Here is a 20,130-nt window from a genome sequence, read left to right on the forward strand (position 1 = left end):
TACGGGAATCTGTGTTGTTGTCTTTGTTGTTTCACCCCGCGCGCACCCGCCCCTCGCATCCTCCTGTCTGCCGTTCTCTCGATGGGCGATCGCTGGTGCCACTGCCATCCCGCCCAGGAGGTTGCAGTGAAGCGGACACTATTCATGATGATGACGATTATTATTATTATTGTTACAACAACAACAATTGTGTTTGCTACATTGGATTCACCCCGGCCAAATCGCTCAGCTGTAGAACAAGCGTTGACTCAGTTGGAGAGTGCACTCAGCCCATCAGTCGCGTATGGTGAATAAAACAGGTACCACTTTGTGGCGAGAAGGCAATCACGATTGACCGATTTAATTCTGCGATACTCGCCCCCGCCATAGGAAAGAGGATTTTCCACTACTGGCTCTGCCGAGCTGTGAGCAAGAGATGAGCACCGATGCCTCAGTGTGGCTCAGGCGAGCAGCGGGGAGTCGCTCCGACTCGGTTGTTTTGGTTTCACGCGTGGGACCGGGGCCACTTCCTCCTCCCCGCGGCGTCGGCAGGGGCGTCGCGTCCACGCGGCGGAGAGCATCTCCCAAGTTCGCTGCGCCCCGCGCGGAGGCGACTTCGCGTCCTCTCGCTGTGTCGGCGGCGAGTTTGGCGGGCGAGGAGGGGAGGCAGGGAGGGAGAGGGGCCCATAGCAAGGGCGGCTGTGGGGGGGGGGCGGAAGAGAGGAGTAGGCACGGGAAGGTCCCTGGGTCGAGTATTTTGAGGATGAATCGTGAACTCCCAACCCTGGTGTTTATTCCGAGCGGGATCTGCACGGGGCGCGGGTCGCGGGGGAGGGAGGCGGAAGGGACCTTGATGCGGACGCGGCCTCTCCCCCCTCCCCCTCCTCCCACCCTCCTCCACGTCCCCTCCTCCGCCCGACGGGACGAGCCCCACTTCAGCAGGAAACGCGAGGAAAGCAGGAGTCTCCGAGACTATGATGCTCGGATGCGGGAGGCGCAGAGCACAAACACCACAGTGGCTCGCGTTCTAAATTTGTCAGCAATCGCCCTTCTCGCAAACCGAATTACTCGTCAAGATTCGATTCAATCATCAATTCGCGTTTCCATCAACCGGTGGCGTAACGGTCGAGTCCACGGTGTTCAACATCTGGTGAATTTGGCGTTTCCAGAGAGTTGCGAGTCGATCTCGTGGTCGACGCGCGTGTCGTCAGAGCCGGAGTGGACGTGACTCTCCGAGCGGGTCCACGGCCCCCAGCCGCCGCATGTCGCTGACCGGACAACATCGGCGCGTTTTCGCCGCAATGCGCGTCGGACGAGAAGCAACGATCGCCAACTACGCGTGAGACGGACCCCTCCAGAAGGGGTCCTCAGTCGAGCTCCTCAATCGAGGTCCAGGCGCAACTCCCACGAGTGGGGTCTGGCAAGGGCGATGCGCGGATGACCGCTCGCGCTCTGCGGCGCGATCGGACGCAGCGGGTGTCAGCAGAGACCCTGTGGCACCCCGCGCGCTCCCAGCCCCCAGGCCCCCTCTACCCACCCCATGGCGGTCACCCCCACACCGCCATCCCAACAAGCCCTCACCTCCCGCTGAGCGTAACGATCCCTAACGTCCGGCCACGCTTTGATGTCGCCGCTCGCTACACAAGAGCCGGGGGAGGAGTGGGGGAGAGGGCTGCGGGGGGGGCTGCATTTCGCACAGCAGCAGCAGCAGGCGCGGCTGAGCGTCACCCCCGCCCCCCGTATGAATAATTAAGGGCGCCCTGACTGTGTGGTGGTGGTGTTGGTGGCTCTGGATGCTTTGCTCTCCGGAGGTCTAGTTCACGTGTCCCCTCGCTGCGATCCCGACCATATTTGGCTGCGCAGCGTCGCAGGCGCCCCCCCCCCACTCCCTTTCCCTCACTGCCCCGCTTCGCGTGGCTCGTAGTACAAGAGGGGAGAAGGGGGGTGGTGCGAGTCGCTGCTGTCGCACGCAGGGCGGGGGGTGCACACGCTGACCCTGGAGGGGGGGGGTGGTGGTTACAAGTCAGGCGGTGTCACGGACCCCTGCCCCCCCCTCTCACTAATCACCCCATCGCACCCCCCGTCAGGAGCGTCGTCTGTCCGTGTTGGCCTACAACCACATAGATCACCGTGGATGCGACTCCATCTCGTGGAACCTTGCAGGCACGATAATTAGGTTGGGGCCTGGCTAATACTTGGATGTGTAATCACCAGCACCACCACCACGGCAAGGAGCTTGCTAGTTGTTGTAGGTGTTGTTGTAGGTGTTGTTGTAGGCTGTGGACGTGAGCAGGTGATGGCAGTGCCGACTGCCGCCCGCTCGTGTGGATGCGCCGAGCCGGGGCTTGTCTCGGCCATCTGTCCCGGGTCTCGTCTCGATCCCTCTGCCTGTGACTGGGTAGGGTCAGGCACCCCTCCTCCCCCCGTCCCCCTACATCGGGATGTGCGTGGGGGGAGGGACTGCGAAGGCCACTCTGCTCTGAAGAGCAAATTACCAAAACAAATAAGCAGACAATTCTCCTTCTTCTCACATCTGTCTCTCCACCCCAGCCAGGCCTCGCTGGAAGCAATGCTGCTCAACTGCCAGCTGTTTATACTCAAGCCCCGCCCCGCCCCCCATGGCGAGGCGACCCGTGCCCCGTGTGTCCACAGCGCACCGAGATGCAGCCGCACTCCGCCTGGAGGTCAACATCAAAGGCACGCGGCCATCCCCTGACCCTCGACCACCACCTCCGCCCTCCTCGCTGCTCTGGCGCGGCCACGGGGCGGTCCCGCGGCTCCCTCCTGCGCGACGGCGCCCCTGTTGTGTCCGCGAAGCCTCCTCGTCGTTCGCTCACACGGCGTGTGGATAACGATTGAAGCGATGCCCTTTATCCACGGCCGTTTCGCTGAGTTTCAAGAACATCCACGCTGGGATGTTTGGTCGATGCCATTGATGAGGGGTTTTTTGTTATTCGCGAACATGAAGCGGAGAACTTGGAGGAATTAAATCGTGCCGCGTTACACGAGGTCCGCACAGACGGATTGTATGTAAGTTGAACTTCTTTCGCTCCGCATGTAGCCACCCGTGCTAATCGGGCTCACGAACCCACGCGCTGTACCGCCATCATCCTGACACCTTCCGGCCGAGCAGGTTTTGGGAGTCTCACAAATCTTTCCTCGATCCACCAACCCTTGCCTCCATTCTCCACGGCGCTGGACTAAAGTGCGCGCACCACCGCACCTGGGCGGGACTCTGGGTGGCGGCACAGTGGTGGTGGAGGTGGTGGTTTGGGTGGAGGTGGTGATGGTGGTGGTGATGGTGGTGGTGGAGGAGGAGGTGGTGATGGTTGTTTTTCAAGTCGGTAGCTATTTTATCCGCGCCGCGCACGCCGTGGCAGTAAACGAGAGACAACGCGCACCTGCAATGGTTTTATTTTGTCTAGAGAGGAACAGAGTGTGGATTTGGCCTTTAGTCAAAGTGGCTGATTACGCGCCGCGTGCACTACCCAAAGACTGATGAATCATTTACAAAGCAATAATGTGGGGTGAGCAGTCAGGCATGGACGCATAAATCATTGCTGCCCGCTCCCCCCTCCTCCTGCCCCCACCCTCCGCCTCTTAGCCCCCACCCCCACAGACACCAACGCAATTGCGTGGCGAGGCGTGGCACATCCAAGTCCGACTCGGGGCAGAGGGCGGGAGAAGGGGTGTGGGTTGGGGTCAGAGGGTGGAGGGAGGGCGTAGCATTGGGCAGCGAGTGGGGTCGGCGGGTGGGATCAAGGTCACACGGGGGGGGGGGGGGTAGCGTCTTGGGGAAGCGCGTGGTGGCACTGAGCGGTTGCAGCGGTCAGCGGTCAGGGGGGTGAACGGCGCGTGGAGGGGAAACCGCTGCGGGCGCAGCTCCACGGTAGCGCCCCTGCGCCTGCACCAGCAGAGCGCACGGGCAGAGGATGGTGCGGCCTGCAGCGTGCTCCAGCCACCACCCTCTCTCCCTTTCCTCCAGCACCGCCCCTCACCTACCCCCTACATCTCTCCCCCTTCCTATTGACGAGACCGCCGCCCTTTGCCCCACAGGGCTCGCTCGCTAGTCGTCGGTGCCCTGTATCTGACAATGACTTTTCCTTACAGCTGCGAGATCATCATCAGATCATCATCTCCCTGTTATGAAGAAAGGCCATTGCCCGAAACGTTGTTTATTAATGTATTTATTGATGTTCATAGTCACCGTGGTGTTATTGCCGAAGTGTGTTTTGTTATTAATTGTGCTTGTGCACCGCTGCCAACACGAGTAAGCAGCAGCATCACGACTCTATTTGTGTTTGAGCAGCGTGGCGCTGGGGGCCTCGGGCCGGCGAGGCGGATCGCGAGCGGGGAGGGGGCGAGGGGGAGGGAGCGAGGGGGAGGGGGCGAGGGGGAGGGGCGAGGGGGAGGGAGCGAGGGGGAGCGAGGGGGAGGGGGCGAGGGGGAGGGGGCGAGGGGGAGGGAGCGAGGGGGAGGGTGCGAGGGGGAGGGAGAGGCGAGGGAGGGAGTCGGTGGAGTTAATGAAAAGTTTCACGGGGGCAGGAGACTGTGCGCGACTCGGTTAATGTTTCACCGCGCCGGGGCCGAGGGGAGAATATTCCTCCTCCTCCTGGTGGTGTTGTTGTTGTGGTGCCCTTGCCTCGTAGAGCCCAGCTACTGCCAGCAGAGCCCCTCCAGCACACAGGGCCACCCGCTCCTCCTCCACCTCTTCACCCCCCTCGTCACCCCCCCCCCCGTCATCCTCGTTGCCCCCCCCCCTTCCTCATACTCCTCCACCCCGTGCTGTTTATTGTGTTTTGCGCACAGTGTGCGGTGAGTGTGTGCCACCTGGGTCAGCGAGCCTTCGACACTTCGCGTGGCCTCAAAGTGAGCCTAGCCTGGTACAAGAGCCAGGTTATGTTGCTAGCAGCCCTTGGCCTAACAGTCTGTGTGGGCTACGCTTGGGAGCTTTGCGTTTGTGTGCTGGGAGCGGCAACGCAGTGGTGAGGGCGCTGCGTTACGAACCCTACGACCCGAGTTCAGTGATTCCCGCTCACGGACAGTAACAGTGCAAATGTTTGAATCGGTCCTGGGCCTCCCCTGTGTCGATTCAGCCTTGAAATAAAGCTGATGTCGATAAAACATCAGATCTGGGGAGACAAAGGCGGCCGGGCGTGGCGCTGACCACACCCTCCCCCCTCCGTGCTGGCCATAGGTGCTGGCGAACAGCACTTGTCCCTACAGTTGGTAAAGGCTATATGGGGGATCTTTGTGTTTCCCAGACGGCCGTGTCTCACAGTGGCTAAATGCGGAATAATGTGGCTTCATATCGACTACGCGCTCGTAAAATGTTGGAAAGCGCTCGACACCCAGCGAACACAACAATACGCACACCACGGAGATCCCCCACTAGTCTCTAACAGACTGCTGGGGGAATGCGATCTTCGCCAGCGCCGATGAAGGCCGAAACGGCACACGAGGGGCTGGCTTGTTTGTAGCGCAGTGCAGCGCCAAACCACTGCGCGATCCACCCCCCTCGTCGCCACACACAAATCCACCGCAATTTCCATCTCCCATCCTCACGCCCCAACATCCCCCCCCCACCTCCACTCACGCACTCAGTTAAAGTCAACGTCGCGTCGCTGGCCGGGCGGGGAGCGAGGGGCGCGTTCCGCTGACGACACATTAGCGGCGGCGCTGGCGGCGTGGCGGGGAGATTAGGCGCGTTACTCTCTCGACCCCAATCTCTTTACTCGCGACCCCGGGGGGCACGGAGCGCTCGCGTCGGCAGCTCTTCGCCAAATTGTCTTTTATTCGCGAGTGACGGAGCCCCCCTCCCTCTCTCCACCATGGCGCTCTCTCTCTCTCTGTCCGCGCTCCTCCGTGCCGGGACGGCGGGTGGTCTGGGAGTATCAAGGCGACCCTGGCTCGTTAGGGGGAAGGGGTGGGGGGGGGGGCAGTGTCTCGAGATAGGGGGGGGGGTCAGCGTCCTTGGAGTGGGGGGCGGAAAAGGGGAGGAGAGAGCTGTCGGCTTAACCTCTTTGGCGTGCTTGGTCTTCATCACTCCCCGGGGCGTTTGTGTGTGGGGGGCGGGGGCTGTTGGGCGTCAGTGGGAGAGCTCCTCGTGCCACGCGGGACGGGGGCTCGCTGCTCGGGCAGGGGGGGGCAGTAACGGGGCCGAGAGCTCCGTCGCGCGGCCACGTGACGCGCAGGATCGTGTCAAAGCCACGCGCTTCCTTTCATGGAATCCCCCCGGCATTCAGCCGCCCCCCACCCCGACCCCCCCCTCCCCAGCCCTCACACCCCCTCCCCTGCCCCTCCCACGGGCACCTGTGCGCGCGGCGGCTTTGTGCAGAGGAAACGATGACCACCGCCATGGCGACTGTCAAGGTCCGTTTGGCAAAAACAACGGAATCGCTGCCCCCTCCTCCAATCTCCGCCCTGCCCCCCCCCCCCACTTCGCAACTCGCTCCACCACGGAGAGCCCCAGCGGCGCAGAAGCAGCAGCAGCAGCCCACGTTGCGAGCATTTGAGCCCATTGCGCGGGCGACAAGAGGAGACGACGCAACAGTAGGATTGTTAAATCCGTCTGTGTGGGGCTTTGATCACTTCTTCACTCGGCGTGGTGAAGTATGGTCAAGCAGCCCCCCCCCCGCCATGACCGGCACAGCGTGGGGAGGCCGTCATCCAGAACTCACGGAGACGGTCCCTCCCGTGTGGGAGGGGGGAGGCGGGGGGGGGGGCGTTCGTGCACCGAGTTACGAGCCCGGTGGCCGAGGTTTGATTTCCTTTCAAGACCAACATCGGTGACAAATATCGAATATGGTCCTGGGCCTACCGCTACGTACCTGCTGCAGCATGTAAACATCAGCAGGGGAGAGACAAAGGCGTCCAAGCGTGTTGCTGGCCACGGACCTTCCTGCTGCGCTGGTGCCGGCATTCTATAATTCACCACGATACATTGCTGATCTCATCAAGGAGCAAAGACCATCACTCCAGTCGTCATCCTCGCAGCAGCGGCTTTTGGCGAACTATCGAACAAAGACGGTCACCGCATCGCGCGCTTTCAGATGCACTTCTGCGGCCGTCTAGACGCTCTTGCTTCCGATATTAGGAAGCCACTGAAGTTCTGCACTTTAAAATCTAAATTGAAAACTCGTTTCTTTAAAATTTATTTTCGTGTTTAGGTTGTTGTCCTTCCCCCGCACATCTGATGAGCACGGTTGGCTACATACGGTGCGAACTAGTTTCAACGTACATAGGTTCTGCTCGCAAATATTACTCGCTGCCCAATAGTCTGTCAAAGGCTATACGGGGTGTCTTTATCTTCGTCTTTCCGTGGGCACCGCGTGCAGGGGCACGTGGGGACGCGGCGGAGAGGGAGCGCTTCCAGTCCCCCACACTGCCCGAGAGCGTGCAGGCTCACCACGCTCACCACCACGCTCACCACCACGCTCACCACCACGCTCACCACGCCGTGGCGCACCTCACCCAGGGACATCTGCTCCACCCAGGTACGTGCGCGCACAGGCCATGGACTAGCATAGGGGCTATAGACTAGCTTAGGAGCTGTAAACTAATGTACATGCGTGTATGTGTCCATGTTCAGCGGTAGTATAGCGGAGCCGGAGTGTCGTGGTTAGGACATTGCCCGACAAACCCTGCGACCCGAGTGCGATTGCCGCTCACGACCAACATCGGTGTATCGGTCCTGGGCCTCCTCTAAATCAACTCAAACGATTACTTGGTGCAGTGGGCAAACATCAACATTGGGGTTACAAAGGCGACCGGGCGTGGTGCTGCCCAGCCACTCACCCCGCGTGCCCTGCGGGCCTTAATCGGTGCTACTCGCTAGCAGCACTTGCCCCAACGTCCCGTTAAATCTATTCGGGGGATATTTGTCTTTGTGTGGGTGTGCATGCGCACAGGGCTGGCGCACGTGAAGGGCTCGCTGCCCTTCGTCATGATGCCCCATCACCTCCTCCCGCTGGGCCTCGCCGCCTCTATGGGCCAACTGGGGCCCGCGCTGCACGGGCCCGCGCACTCGGACCCCGCCGCGGGGCACAGGGCCCCCTCGGGGGGGCAGCAGCGCTCCCCGCCTGAGCCCTGCACCTCGCCCAAGACCTCGGTGATCAGGGTACGTGGCCCGGTGTGGCCTGGACCGCGCCCTCTCTCTCTCCCTCTCTGCATCTCCCCTCGTGCTGCTCGGCTATGAAGTCGCCCAACCTTGCTCAGTCCAAGACGCGTGTTCACCCTTGAGCGGTTTCTGGTCGCTCGGCGTTTGGGGCCTGCGATGAACAAATCGTAAATTTAACGAAATAGTAATCATCATAACGATAGCGCAGCATTCGCAGCTGCGTCAAGCGTCGTCAGGATTAAGTTCGGGGAACCAAAATGAAATCCGATAGGCCGATACGAGAATCTGCACCGTGACGCTGTGGTCCGTGTAGCTGCCCTGCTGCCCTGACCTCACTGTATAGGTCACGCACACGTGCGTCTGCCATTGACCCCCCCCCCCGGCAGGAACGCGCCCCGTGCCACCCGCGCACCTCGCCCGCGCCCCCCGCGAGCCGGCGCTCGTCTGCGCGCAGCGACAGCAGCCTCTCGTCAACGCCGTCACGGGATCCCGCCTCGCCGGAGCACGGTGAGCGGCGGGGGAGGCGCGGGCGGGCGGGGGGGAGCTGCTCCCGGTTGGCCGCGGGGATCCGGGGGACGTGAACCCGTCTCTGGGGATTGTCGTTTGATTTTAAGAGCACTGGGGTTCAGCTGGGTACGAGGTGTCACAGGGATATGCGGGATCTGAGAATTACGCAGGGATATCGAGGATTTGGGGGTTTCACAGGGATATCAAGGGACGTCTTGGAGGGAGCGGCTGTGTAGCGACCTGAGTTCTATTCCAGAGCACGGCCAACATCAGTGGCGGGCGATATCTGAACTGGTTCGGATCTGCAAACTCCCCCAAACCGCCACCCTCACTCACTGCCTTCCCCTGACCCCTCCCCTAGACGCGCTCCAGCACAATGGGGAGTCGGACGCGCAGGGCATGCTCGACCTCTCCCTGGGGCCCCGTTCCCCCGGGGCTCCCAGCGAGAGGAGGGACCAGGGCCCCCCAGGACACGGAGCGGGGTCCGAACGGGAGGAGCAGCTCCTGGAGGCGGGTCAGTCGCACACAAAGATAAAGATTCCCCGTATAGCGTCAACAGACTGTAGGAGCAAGTGCTGTAAGCGAGCGCCTTTGAAGGCCGGCACGGCAACCGAATGGTAAAAAGGGGTGCCAGTAACACTCACACTCACACACAGTGTTACACACCCACACAGTGTCACACCCACACAGTGTCACACCCACACAGTGTCACACACACACTGTGTCACACTCACAGTGTTACACTCACACAGTCTCACACTCACACAGTGTCACACTCACAGGTTTACACGCTCACACAAACACGGTCGCGCAGTCATGTTGTTGTAGGTGCTGTTGTATAGTTGTTGAGCTATTGTCGGTGTGATTGTTGATCACTGTCGTGCCCTTGGTGTTCGCGGCGTCGTTGCTGCTGCTGCTGCGGTGTCGCAGGAGCCGAGTCGCTGTGGCCCGCGGGGCGTGGCGCGCGCGCTCGCTCCGCATAAACACGCGGGGGGGGGGTCACGGGAAGAGGAGGGGAGAGTGCGTGCAGGGGAGAGGGAGAGAGAGGCGGGAGAGAGAGAGGCAGGGGAGAGATGAGCAAAATCAGCAGCGACTCTCTCTCTCTGTGAGATAAGGCGGCCCGTAATTGGATGCGGATTAGCGGTAATTACCGAGACACAAACAAGCCTCTGTTTGTCCTCCACCGTCCCGGGACGTGGGACAGAGCGCACGTCTCACTTCCCCCCCTTCACCCCGCCCCTGGGCACACGGGGGGCAGGGGGGGATGTGCACCCATCAACCCCGCCCCCCACCCGATTCACAAAAATATCGCGGGAGCCACGTGATCTGACGCAAAAGCCCGCAGTCGGCGTTGTGCTCTCACAGGAGAACTTCGCGACAATTGAGTCTCACGTGCCCCTTTGACGAGCGCCTTGCTGCATTGCGATGGTCGACCAATTCATTTTGCAATGATCCATGAGCCCAGAGCAGACGGCTGAGGTACCATCACTCTCGCGATTCAACTCTTTTTTACGTGGCCAAGCGCGGTGAGCGATGTGACACCCGAGGGAATGAGTTATGTTTCGAACAATCCACTCCCACGATCCGTATGCATGCGTCAGTGCTGCTCGGGTTTTGCTACCCTGGGTGGTGGTACTAAGCTCCGCTCTGGCCCGCAGACTCCGATGGAGAGCCTTCCGTCACGCGGCAGGATGCATCGGCAGAGAGTACGCAAGAGTGCGTGTTGGGACAAGGCGAATGGAGAGAGCGAGTGGGCATTGCACGCCATTCGCAATGTATCCATGGCAGTGAATCGGCGTCAACTGGGGGACTCTCTCGAGCTTAGCCAGGGTCATTGCCTCGAAACGTCGTTCGTGTACGACATCTCACACCACGTGTTACGCTATTAAACATGCCTCTGTTAATACTAATAGAATACGACGTTTCGATTGCAACACAAGCAACCATCATCAGGTACAAATTAATAAGAAAGTAAACATAGTAAACTTGGAAATATAATGCAATACAACACAGAGAGTCGGCCAACACAACCTTGTTGATTATTTAATTTAATTTCTACGTTACTTTATCGAAAGAACCAAAGAGTAATTCCTGCAGTCACGAAAGCTTCGAATCTAGTTCATGCCTCTGTTAAGTTGCCTTCATAATACCCACGACGTATTGAAGTGGAATTGGCCAATTATATCACAATGTGGCAGACATCCTCTTGAAATAATCGCCTCGAGACTCATCCAGCAGTGCATTGACAGAGGAATGGATTGCAGCCCCAATTGTTTGAGATATTTTGCTCGAGGCAAAAAAAGTAATTTCATTATCATAATGAATGCCCACGTCTATCATTTTCCCGACATCTATGCACGAAATCGTCGAGCTGGCCAGAATATCCCCACTCGGCTCGTCTGGAGAACACTGCCAGCTGTTCATGGGCGAGGCCCCCCTTTGTTAGATATGGGTTCACGCGTGTCGAATAGAGAAGGCCTTTGCCTCTTAACTGCTGGCAGTTCACCAACTTTGTTTAGCCAAGCCTGCCTCTGCTGACGAGACACTGCATTTCAAAGCCGGTGCTGCGGTGTTGCTGCGTTGAACGAATGCTGTTGGGAAAAAATAAACCCACCACTCCCAGAAGGGCTGCGTTGGCTGATGGGATGAATTAAAACACAAACACACAAACACACACATACACACACTTTTATTGTTTTTACGTAGAGAAACACAAATGGGAAGGAGATGCGCAGAAGTATCTCCGTATTTTGTTTCCACGACACTCGCGGCGAGTGCTACGGGTGAGGAATCACGACAGCGACTTCTGGGGGGAATTCCTGCACGGGCTCCCAGGGCGCGCGCGCGGTGCTCGATTCGAGTTGCAAGTTCACGCTGCCCAATCCCGGACGATTGGACCCCCGCTGGCCGGTAGATTCGGGGTCCCTGGCAAGTAGTACCCCCCTCCCCGCATTCTAGACCCGTCCATCCCAATGGGCCCCTCCCCCCACCTCCACCCCCAAACCTCGGACCAGGAGCTGCATCAGATAAGGGAAGCCCGAGTCACGAATCGGGAAGCGTGCTATCGGGAATGGCCGCAGCTGCCACTCAGCGGCTGAGGTTGGGAAACCGCTCCCCCCCCTTGCCCCCTCCCCCCACCACGTGCGGTCATTGGCTCCACACCGAACTCCTCGTAAACAGGGTCCGAGTTATAGACCTGAGTAATATTCAAGTCAAGGTTTAAAGTGGATTGTGTTTAACACGGTGAGTATGAGTGGGTGAATGAGTAGGTGAATGAGTGTGAGTAGTTGCGTGAGTGAGTGTGTGAGTGTGTGCGTGAGTAAGTGTGTGCGTGAGTGGTTGAGTGAGTGGGTGAGTGAGTGTGTGAGTGAGTGGTTGAGTGAATGGGTGAGTGAGTGTGTGAGTGAGTGTGTGAGTGAGTGGTTGAGTGAGTGTGTGAGTGAGTGAGTGATTGAGTGAGTGCGTGAGTGAGTGGTTGAGTGAGTGGGTGAGTGAATGAGTTGTGTTTGTTTTAATAGGTAATCACTGAAGTGACCAGGATGAGTCCGATTTCGCAACAGTGAATTTATTATCCGCTCGAATGAGCATTGATGGCATTGGTGCTCAGTTGCAGTTCCCGTGGAAAACCCCGTGAGATGGGAACAGCTCGTTTGCAGGGCAGCCAGGGAGTCGAGACAACTGTACTCAGCGGTTTCATCCCGGCTAGGAATTATCAGGAGCCCATACAGTGTGTAGCCAATGTTGGTCGATTTCATTCTAACGCGCAGGGCCAATGCCAATGGCTTGGTCAGAGATTCATTTAGCAGTGGACGAATCATGAGTGATGATGCTGGTGCTGTTGGGGTGATGATGCGCGCAGGGTCCCTGTCGACTGTGAATGGTACCGGAAGGACCCAGTTCCTGCCCTCCCCGGGTCTCCCGCACGCGCTCTGCTGCTCCACGTCGGAGCTGCTCTCCAACATCCAGGTGACGGCTCCTGTCTCACGCGGGGATCGTCAGACACTCCCACTCACTCACCCTCACTCACTCACCCTCACTCACCCTCACTCACTCACCCTCACTCACTCACCCTCACTCACTCACACATTCACTCACACACTCTCACTCACTCACTCACTCACTCACCTCACTCACTCACACTCACTCACCCTCACTCACTCACACTCACTCACCCTTACTCACTCACGCACTCTCTCACCCTCACTCACTCACCCTCACTCACTCACCCTCACTCACTCACTCACCCTCACTCACGCACTCTCTCACCCTCACTCACTCACCCTCACTCACTCACCCTCACTCACACTCACTCACGCACTCTCTCACCCTCACTCACCCACTCACCCTCACTCACTCACCCTCATTCACTCACCCTCACTCACTCACCCTCACTCACGCACCCTCACACCCTGACACCTGCAGTCCACCTTTGTAACCCGGGTCAGAGCATCTCGACGACGACAGCCAACACCCAGGGCGAGGGGCAGAGTCCGGGCTGCGCGGACCAGTTGCAGCCCCCAGTCCGTGCTGCCGACCCGTGGCCTATGGTCACCACGAGGGTCAAGTTCCAACTCTCCAACCCGAGCCATCCAACTACACCTGGGTCATCCCCCGACCCTCCTTTCTTATCCCGCCCCCCCCCTCCAAGGCTCTGCTGAAGGTCGCCATGGAGACGAACCGCGCGCAGGAGCGGCAGGTCCTGGCCGAGCTGGAGGAGACGCGCATGGAGCTGTTGAGGGAGCGCGAGCGCAGGGAGGGGGCGGAGAGGCAGCTCCACGCAGAGACGGCGGCGCGCGGTGCGGAGCAACATCGGCACCATCATCATTGGCACCATCATCATCGGCACCATCATCATCGTCAGCACCATCATCATCGGCACCATCATCATCGTCAGCACCATCTCATCATCGGCACCATCGTCATCATCGGCACCATCATCATCGGCACTATCATCATCAGCACCATCATCAGCATCAGCCTCATCAGCATCATTGGCACCATCATCATAATCAGCACCATCAGCATCATCAGCCTCATCAGCATCATCGGCACCATCATCATTATCAGCACCATCATCATCAGCACCATCATCAGCATCAGCCTCATCAGCATCATCGGCACCATCATCATCATCAGCACCATCATCATCGGCACTATCATCATCATCAGCCTCATCAGCATCATCAGCGCCATCAGCACCATCGTCATCCATCATCATCATCAAAATGAAAGTGCTTCTACATCCTTTCCGAATGACTCCACTGCTGGGTGAGGGGGTTACGAGGCCACCCTTCCCCACGCTACCCTGGCGCCTGCTGCCCACGGCGCGACCAGCACACGGCGCGCGACAACCTGCCCAGTCTCAACCTCTCCTTATTCTGGCGAGATGTGGCGCATTTAAGTTGATCTGGTCATACGCGCTACATCACACACCACGCATGCCGCGTACAATGTGCCGACACACACCACGCCGCGTACCACATACGGTACACCACGAATGCGAAGTGGCCAGAAACGAGCGGTACAGGAAAGAGATTCTTGAATCCTTACACGAGGATCTTTGAGTGGTGGGGGTGGGGGAGTTGCAGTTCGCGGGACGATGGTAAAGTGTGAGCACCCCCTTCTCCTCGCCCGCCCCCCCCCCCGTGCCCCGTGTAGAGATGCTGCAGAAGCGCGTGCGTCGCGAGAGGCGCGCGCGCCGCCGCCTCGCCGAGGGGCTCGAGGCGGAGCGCGCGCGCCGCGAGCACCTCGAGCGCCTCGCGCTGCAGCGCGCCAGCTCCACGGAGAGCGTGCACGCGGCACTCCAGGGTGAGCCGTGCACACACACACGTGTACACACACACACGTGCACACACACGTGCACACACACACACGTGCACACACACGTGCACACACACGTGCACACACACACGTGCACACACACACGTGCACACACACACACGTGCACACACACACGTGTACACACACGTGTACACACACGTGTACACACACGTGTGTACAAACACGTGGACACACACGTGTACACACGCACGTACACACGGACACACACGTGTCCACACCCACGGACACACACGTACACACATACACACTAACGCGTGCACACATTAATATACGCAAACACGCATACACACATGCACACATTCACGAAACATGCGCGTACCGAATTCTGCTTGGATTTCAAATCAACTCTCATCTGCATCTCAAAATCAGCTTGAGCCTCCCATAACGTGACCTCTGTGTGGCCACACCCACTCTGAACCTCTCCACTTTGAATCCCTCCACTCTGCCCACCGCCTCCTGGGGACGCAGACGCAGCTCCTCCGTGCAGCTCACATCTGCTCGCTCCTTCCTTCTCTCTCTCTCCACCCTCTCATCGTCGTCATCACCCTCTCATCATCATCACCCTCTCATCATCATCACCCTCTCATCGTCATCACCATCTCATCGTCATCACCCTCTCATCGTCATGACCCTCTCATCATCATCACCCTCTCATCATCATCACCCTCTCATCATCATCACCATCTCATCATCATCACCCTCTCATCATCACCACTCTCTCACCATCATCACCCTCTCATCATCATCACCATCTCATCATAATCACCCTCTCATCATCATCACCATCTCATCATCATCACCCTCTCATCATCACCACTCTCTCACCATCATCACCCTCTCATCATCATCACCATCTCATCATCATCACCCTCTCATCATCATCACCCTCTCATCCCCGACATCTCGGCCCCGGCCATTCCTTCTCCCCCTGCTGCTCATCCTGAACCTTGCCCTCCTCCGTGTCCGTCTCGGCCACTTGCGTCCCGGCCTCCCTTCCCTCTCCCGCTCAGCTTTCCTCCCTTCTGCTGCCCTTGAGCTGCCCTTGAGCTGCCCTTCCCGTGGTATTCCCTCCCGTGCGTCGCGCCTGCAACGTTATCAACTCCTCGTACGATACAATTGTTTTTGTACCGATTTATATTTGTTCTCACCTGGTTGAACAAACTCGACTTGACACTTGGATCCGGGGGGGTGGGGGTGGCGGTCTAAGCTGTGTTTTGGACATGGGACATTGCGGCTTCCGCGAGGCGGGCTACCACACAGGCAGAGTTAACAACACACAGAGGTTAGCTCACCACTGGTGTCCAGCCATGCACGCATTTCCTGTTGTGATGGGTCCCTTATCGTGGAGAGGAAGTGTTGCATTTCAGTGGACTGAACAGACGACGTGGTCACGTGTGCGAACAAACGAACGAATCAACGATTCATGGAATGACTGTATCGATGAATGGATGAGCTACTAAGATTTGAAGCTTTCGTGACTGCAGCAATCCATACTCTTTGGTTCTTTCAGTAAAGTCACGTAAGTGGAAAAAATAATAGATCACGACATTTCTACCTACGTGACTTTACCAACAGAACCAAAGAGTATGGATGAGCTTCTCTCGCGCTTGCGCTCACACGTCTCGGTAGGGTTGGAAGCACGGGTAGTAGAGACTCCTTGGGTGGACACACGGATGGCAACGTAGTTGACCTTTGAGTCGTGAAGCTGTGAAGATTGCCCCGCGGGTTGACCCTCGGATCGTGGACCCGTTTGGTTGACACGCGCGGTGGTCTCTGCGCAGACATCGGCGCCTACCAGGAGACACTGGACGAGGACGAAGGCGCTCACCCCGACCCGGAGCAGACGATGCAGGGTGACCGCCCCCCCCCCCCAGCTACCCCCCATTGCCCCCCCCCCCCCCCCCGAGCTACCACCCTCCCCTTCCCTCCCCCGCGCCCCACACCCACAGCACGCGTCACGGCGTGGGGACTGATCCCCGGTCCGCCGCTACCGCGTGCTAATGTGTGTGTGTATATCCAGGTTACGTGTGTTTACATACGTGATTTATGGGTGTGTTTGTGTCTTTGTGGGGAGCGGTGGCGTAGTGGTGCACCGTGTTACGAATCCCTAGCGCTCACGACCAGTAACAGTGACGAACATTTTAACCGTCCCTGGGCCTCCCCTAGGTCGACTCAGCCGTAAAACGAGTACCTGGGGCAATGTGTATTAAACATCAGTTGTGCAGAGAAAAAGGCGGCCTGGCGTGATGCTGCCCCCCCCCCACAACCATCACCTCGTGTGCTGAAGGGACCTTTGGTGTGGCTTTGTGGGTGTTTGTTTGTGTGTGTGTGCGCATGATTAACGCGTGTATATACGTGACTTGTGTGTGTGTGTCTGTGAGTGCGCGCGTGTGTATGAATTCGTACACGAGTATATATGAGTGTGTGCATGAGTGTGTATGTGCTTGTGTAAGAATTCATAAGCAGAGTGTGTATGTGTGTGAGTGTGCACATGTGCGTACACGCTGTGGTGGAGCGGTGGCGCAGTGGTTAGCGCACTACGTTCCGAAATCAGTGACACATATCTGAAAAAGTCCTGGGCGTCCCCTAAGTCGACTCAGCCTTTACCAGTACCCGGTGGCATGCGTAAACATCGCCACAGGGGAGATAAAGGCGGCCGGGCGAGGTGTGCCGAGGCGGCCTTCATCGTTCCTCGCTAACACACTTACCCCAACAGTCTGTTGAAGTTTCGATTTAAAGCGTTCGTGACTGCAGGGATTCATCTTCTTGGTCCTTTCGGTAAAGTCACGTAGAAGGGAAATAATCAAATAATAAAAATAAAACATAATAAAATAAAATTCTCACGACGTTTCGGCCACAACACAAGCAGCCGTGCTCAGGTGAAGAAACGGAGCTGTCGGAGAGACAGCGCTCCAATGAACACAGTCCGTTGAAGGCTACACGGGGGATCTTTGTCTCTGTGTACTGAATGTGTACGCGTCCATATGATTTCTCGACTAACTCGTTGCGTTTTCACCACTGTCTCCCTCCACCCGCCTGCTCGCGTTCCCAGCAGAGTCGAAACTCTACTACAAGAAGTGGCGAGTGGAGAGCCCAGCCACTCCCCCGTCCTGACCCCGCACGGGACTCCCCCCCCAGACTCCCCCGGCGCTCGCCCCCGACCCCCACCCCACCCTCCCCTACCTCCCCGCGAGCTGTGCGCTACCGAGAGGAGCCACCCTGGGCGAACATTCAAGACGCAACCATTCCGCAGCAGCAGCAGCATGATGATGGACACACACACAACGCACGGCCTCTCCTGGCGCCTGCGTGGATGTGGCTAACGGGGGTTGGGTGGGGGGCAGTGGGGGGTCTGCGTGTGAGAGACTCGGGGGAGATGACGAGGAGCGCGTGGGAGTGCAAGACTCCAGGATGGGAAAGATGTCGGTGCAGGGAGCCTTCGCGGCGAGAGACCCAAAGGTTGCAAGACGCGGAACCGGGAGACTTGGAGATTGGAGACTCGAGGATGCCAGGGGCCGCCGGGAGCACGGCGGGGCTGGCCCTGGGGTCGCGACGGGGCCCAGACGCCCCCCGCTAGGAAGTGGACCGTGGGGGTCACGGACCTCGGGCTGGAGTCGCTACCCCCGCACCCCCAAGCCCCCGCCCCCCACGCGCAGCCCCGCCCCCCCGAGAATCTGCACAACGGCGACATTTTTACGACCGTCCTCATCTCGGGTTCAGCGTCTCAGTACCCCCCCACCCACTTCATCCCGCCGCTGGAATGTTTCTAAGAGATGATTTTAAGTCTGACAGACGTGTACGTGGATGCGTGCACACACCGATTTTATATTTGCTACTGTTTCACGCGAAGCCACCCGAGAGGGAGTAGAGCTGTCGCCCATGCCCCCCTCACCCCCTATCACCCTCAATCACTGCCCCCCCCCTGCGCCCAGCGACACGAGGTCTCGACTCCACGGCGACCGAAAGCGGCAACTGGGCGGGTGGTAGCAGCAGCACGAACCCGGCTCTCGATCGCTCCTCCTTGCTCTGTCCCGCTCCCGCCCCGCTCTACCCCCCCCCACACCCTCCTACGCTCATATCCTCTCTGATATTAAAACTTTTTGCGGTTGGAAAACATAATTGGAAAGATTTTAATTCATGGGAGACGCTGTTATCCGTTCTCCCCGCTCTCCCACCTCACCTCCCATCTTTACCCAGCCCTCCCTCTCTCTCTCTCCCCATCGCAACCCCTATCTCCCCCCCCCAATCCCTCTCTCTCTCCCCATCTCAACCCCTATCCCCCCCCCAATCCCTCTCTCTCTCCCCATCTCAACTCCCCTGGTTCCCTCTCTCTCTTCTGATGTTGCCTCTCTCTCTCTCTCTTCCCCGCGCTCTCTCGCGCGCGGTCCCTCGGCACACTCCATGGCATCGCCCATTCAGAGATACGAGTCGTCGCGTGAGTCGTCGCGTGAGTCGCCCCTCTGATCGCCCCCCCCCCCCCACTCGCCCCGGCTCCTCATTGTCGCGCGCGGCCCGGACCCACGGACGAGCAGACGGGAGGGCAGCTCCACAAGTGCTCTTCAAAACGCTGCCACGGATTCGCGCGTACTCGTGTACCCCAAACGCACGGCCCGTGTACTCCAAACACACGGCCACTGATACGCACACACACACGTACCTGTGTACACACGTGTACCCCAAACGCAACAGACCGGCACATACCCGTGTTATCATGTATACTTAACGCGTACACGTGTGCACACGGCCACGAGCTGACGTGTGCTGTCTGCGCCTACTCGTGTACCCACACAGGTATAGCCGCCCCATAGCTGTGTACGCACAGACACCACCGCCACAGTAGTGCCCCCACGGTCACGTGGCCTCACAGTTCCCCCGCATCTCCCCAACGAGAGCCCTGGGCTTGGGTACACGGACCACGTGGGTGGGGGGGGGGGTCAACCGTCTCCGTGAGGTGGAGTGGGAAGGGTGGGGGGATAGGGACCCCCTTTCTTTGGGAACCCACAGTGGAGAACCCCACTGGGACCCCGGTTGCCAGCGCCGGGGCGAGACCCGGGGTCTCTCCGGCTTCGAGAGGGTGGAGCGGAGCTCGGGGGTGGGTTAGGGGGTGAGGACGGGGGGAGAGGAGACGGTGGCTGTAGGTGGGTATGAGGGCTAGGGGTGGGGGGAGGTAGACACCGGGGTGGCGATGGGGGATAAGAGTGGACGAAGGGGGGGGGGGGCTACAGGGTGTGCCCCCCACTCTCGTAGTGACCCCGCACGAGGCTGGGAAAGGCGCCCCCCCCCTGCCCCCCGTGTCCTGTGTCACTGTGCTCCGCCTTATTTAAGTGACGCATCCCGCTCATTATTTAGTTTCCGTTGTTGTTGTTTATGATGATGTCTCGTGATTTTACAAAAATCAAACAAACAAAGAGCAGAACATAAACCACTCGAACGATGCTCTCGCTCTGTCTGCCGCTCTCCTCATCTCCGCGGGGCTCGGGAGGGGGGGGGCCTGAACACGTGGTGTGCCTGTGTGTGGGGAGCCGTGGGACTCGGGGGGGGGGGGCTGAACACGTGGTGTGCCTGTGTGTGGGGAGCGGTGGGACTCGGGGGGGGGGGGCTGAACACGTGGTGTGCCTGTATGTGGGGAGCCGTGGGACTCGGGGGGGGGGGCTGAACACGTGGTGTGCCTGTGTGTGGGGAGC

General features: G+C 59.0%; 1 protein-coding gene across 2 annotated transcripts in view; it reads left to right on the forward strand.

The window, feature by feature from the left end:
* The window catches only part of LOC144722811 (dachshund homolog 1-like), a 58,887-nt gene extending 39,006 nt beyond the window's left edge, over positions 1-19,881 (forward strand). Inside the window, exons 4-12 of one of the 2 annotated variants that reach the window (XM_078601249.1) lie at positions 7,317-7,475; positions 7,890-8,098; positions 8,485-8,605; positions 8,967-9,119; positions 12,465-12,571; positions 13,254-13,401; positions 14,264-14,413; positions 16,228-16,299; positions 17,502-19,881. In XM_078601249.1, coding sequence (XP_078457375.1) covers positions 7,317-7,475; positions 7,890-8,098; positions 8,485-8,605; positions 8,967-9,119; positions 12,465-12,571; positions 13,254-13,401; positions 14,264-14,413; positions 16,228-16,299; positions 17,502-17,560 — 1,178 coding nt within the window. In that variant the 3' untranslated portion in view covers positions 17,561-19,881. Of the gene's footprint in view, positions 1-7,316; positions 7,476-7,889; positions 8,099-8,484; positions 8,606-8,966; positions 9,120-12,464; positions 12,572-13,253; positions 13,402-14,263; positions 14,414-16,227; positions 16,300-17,498 lie in introns of both variants that reach the window. The other variant, XM_078601248.1, reaches the window with a different exon arrangement.
* The last annotated feature ends 249 nt before the right edge of the window (positions 19,882-20,130 follow it).

The sequence above is a fragment of the Lampetra planeri genome, chromosome 15 (assembly GCF_965212315.1).
Source record: "Lampetra planeri chromosome 15, kcLamPlan1.2.h2, whole genome shotgun sequence".
In the NCBI taxonomy this organism is placed as follows: Eukaryota; Metazoa; Chordata; class Hyperoartia; order Petromyzontiformes; family Petromyzontidae; genus Lampetra; species Lampetra planeri.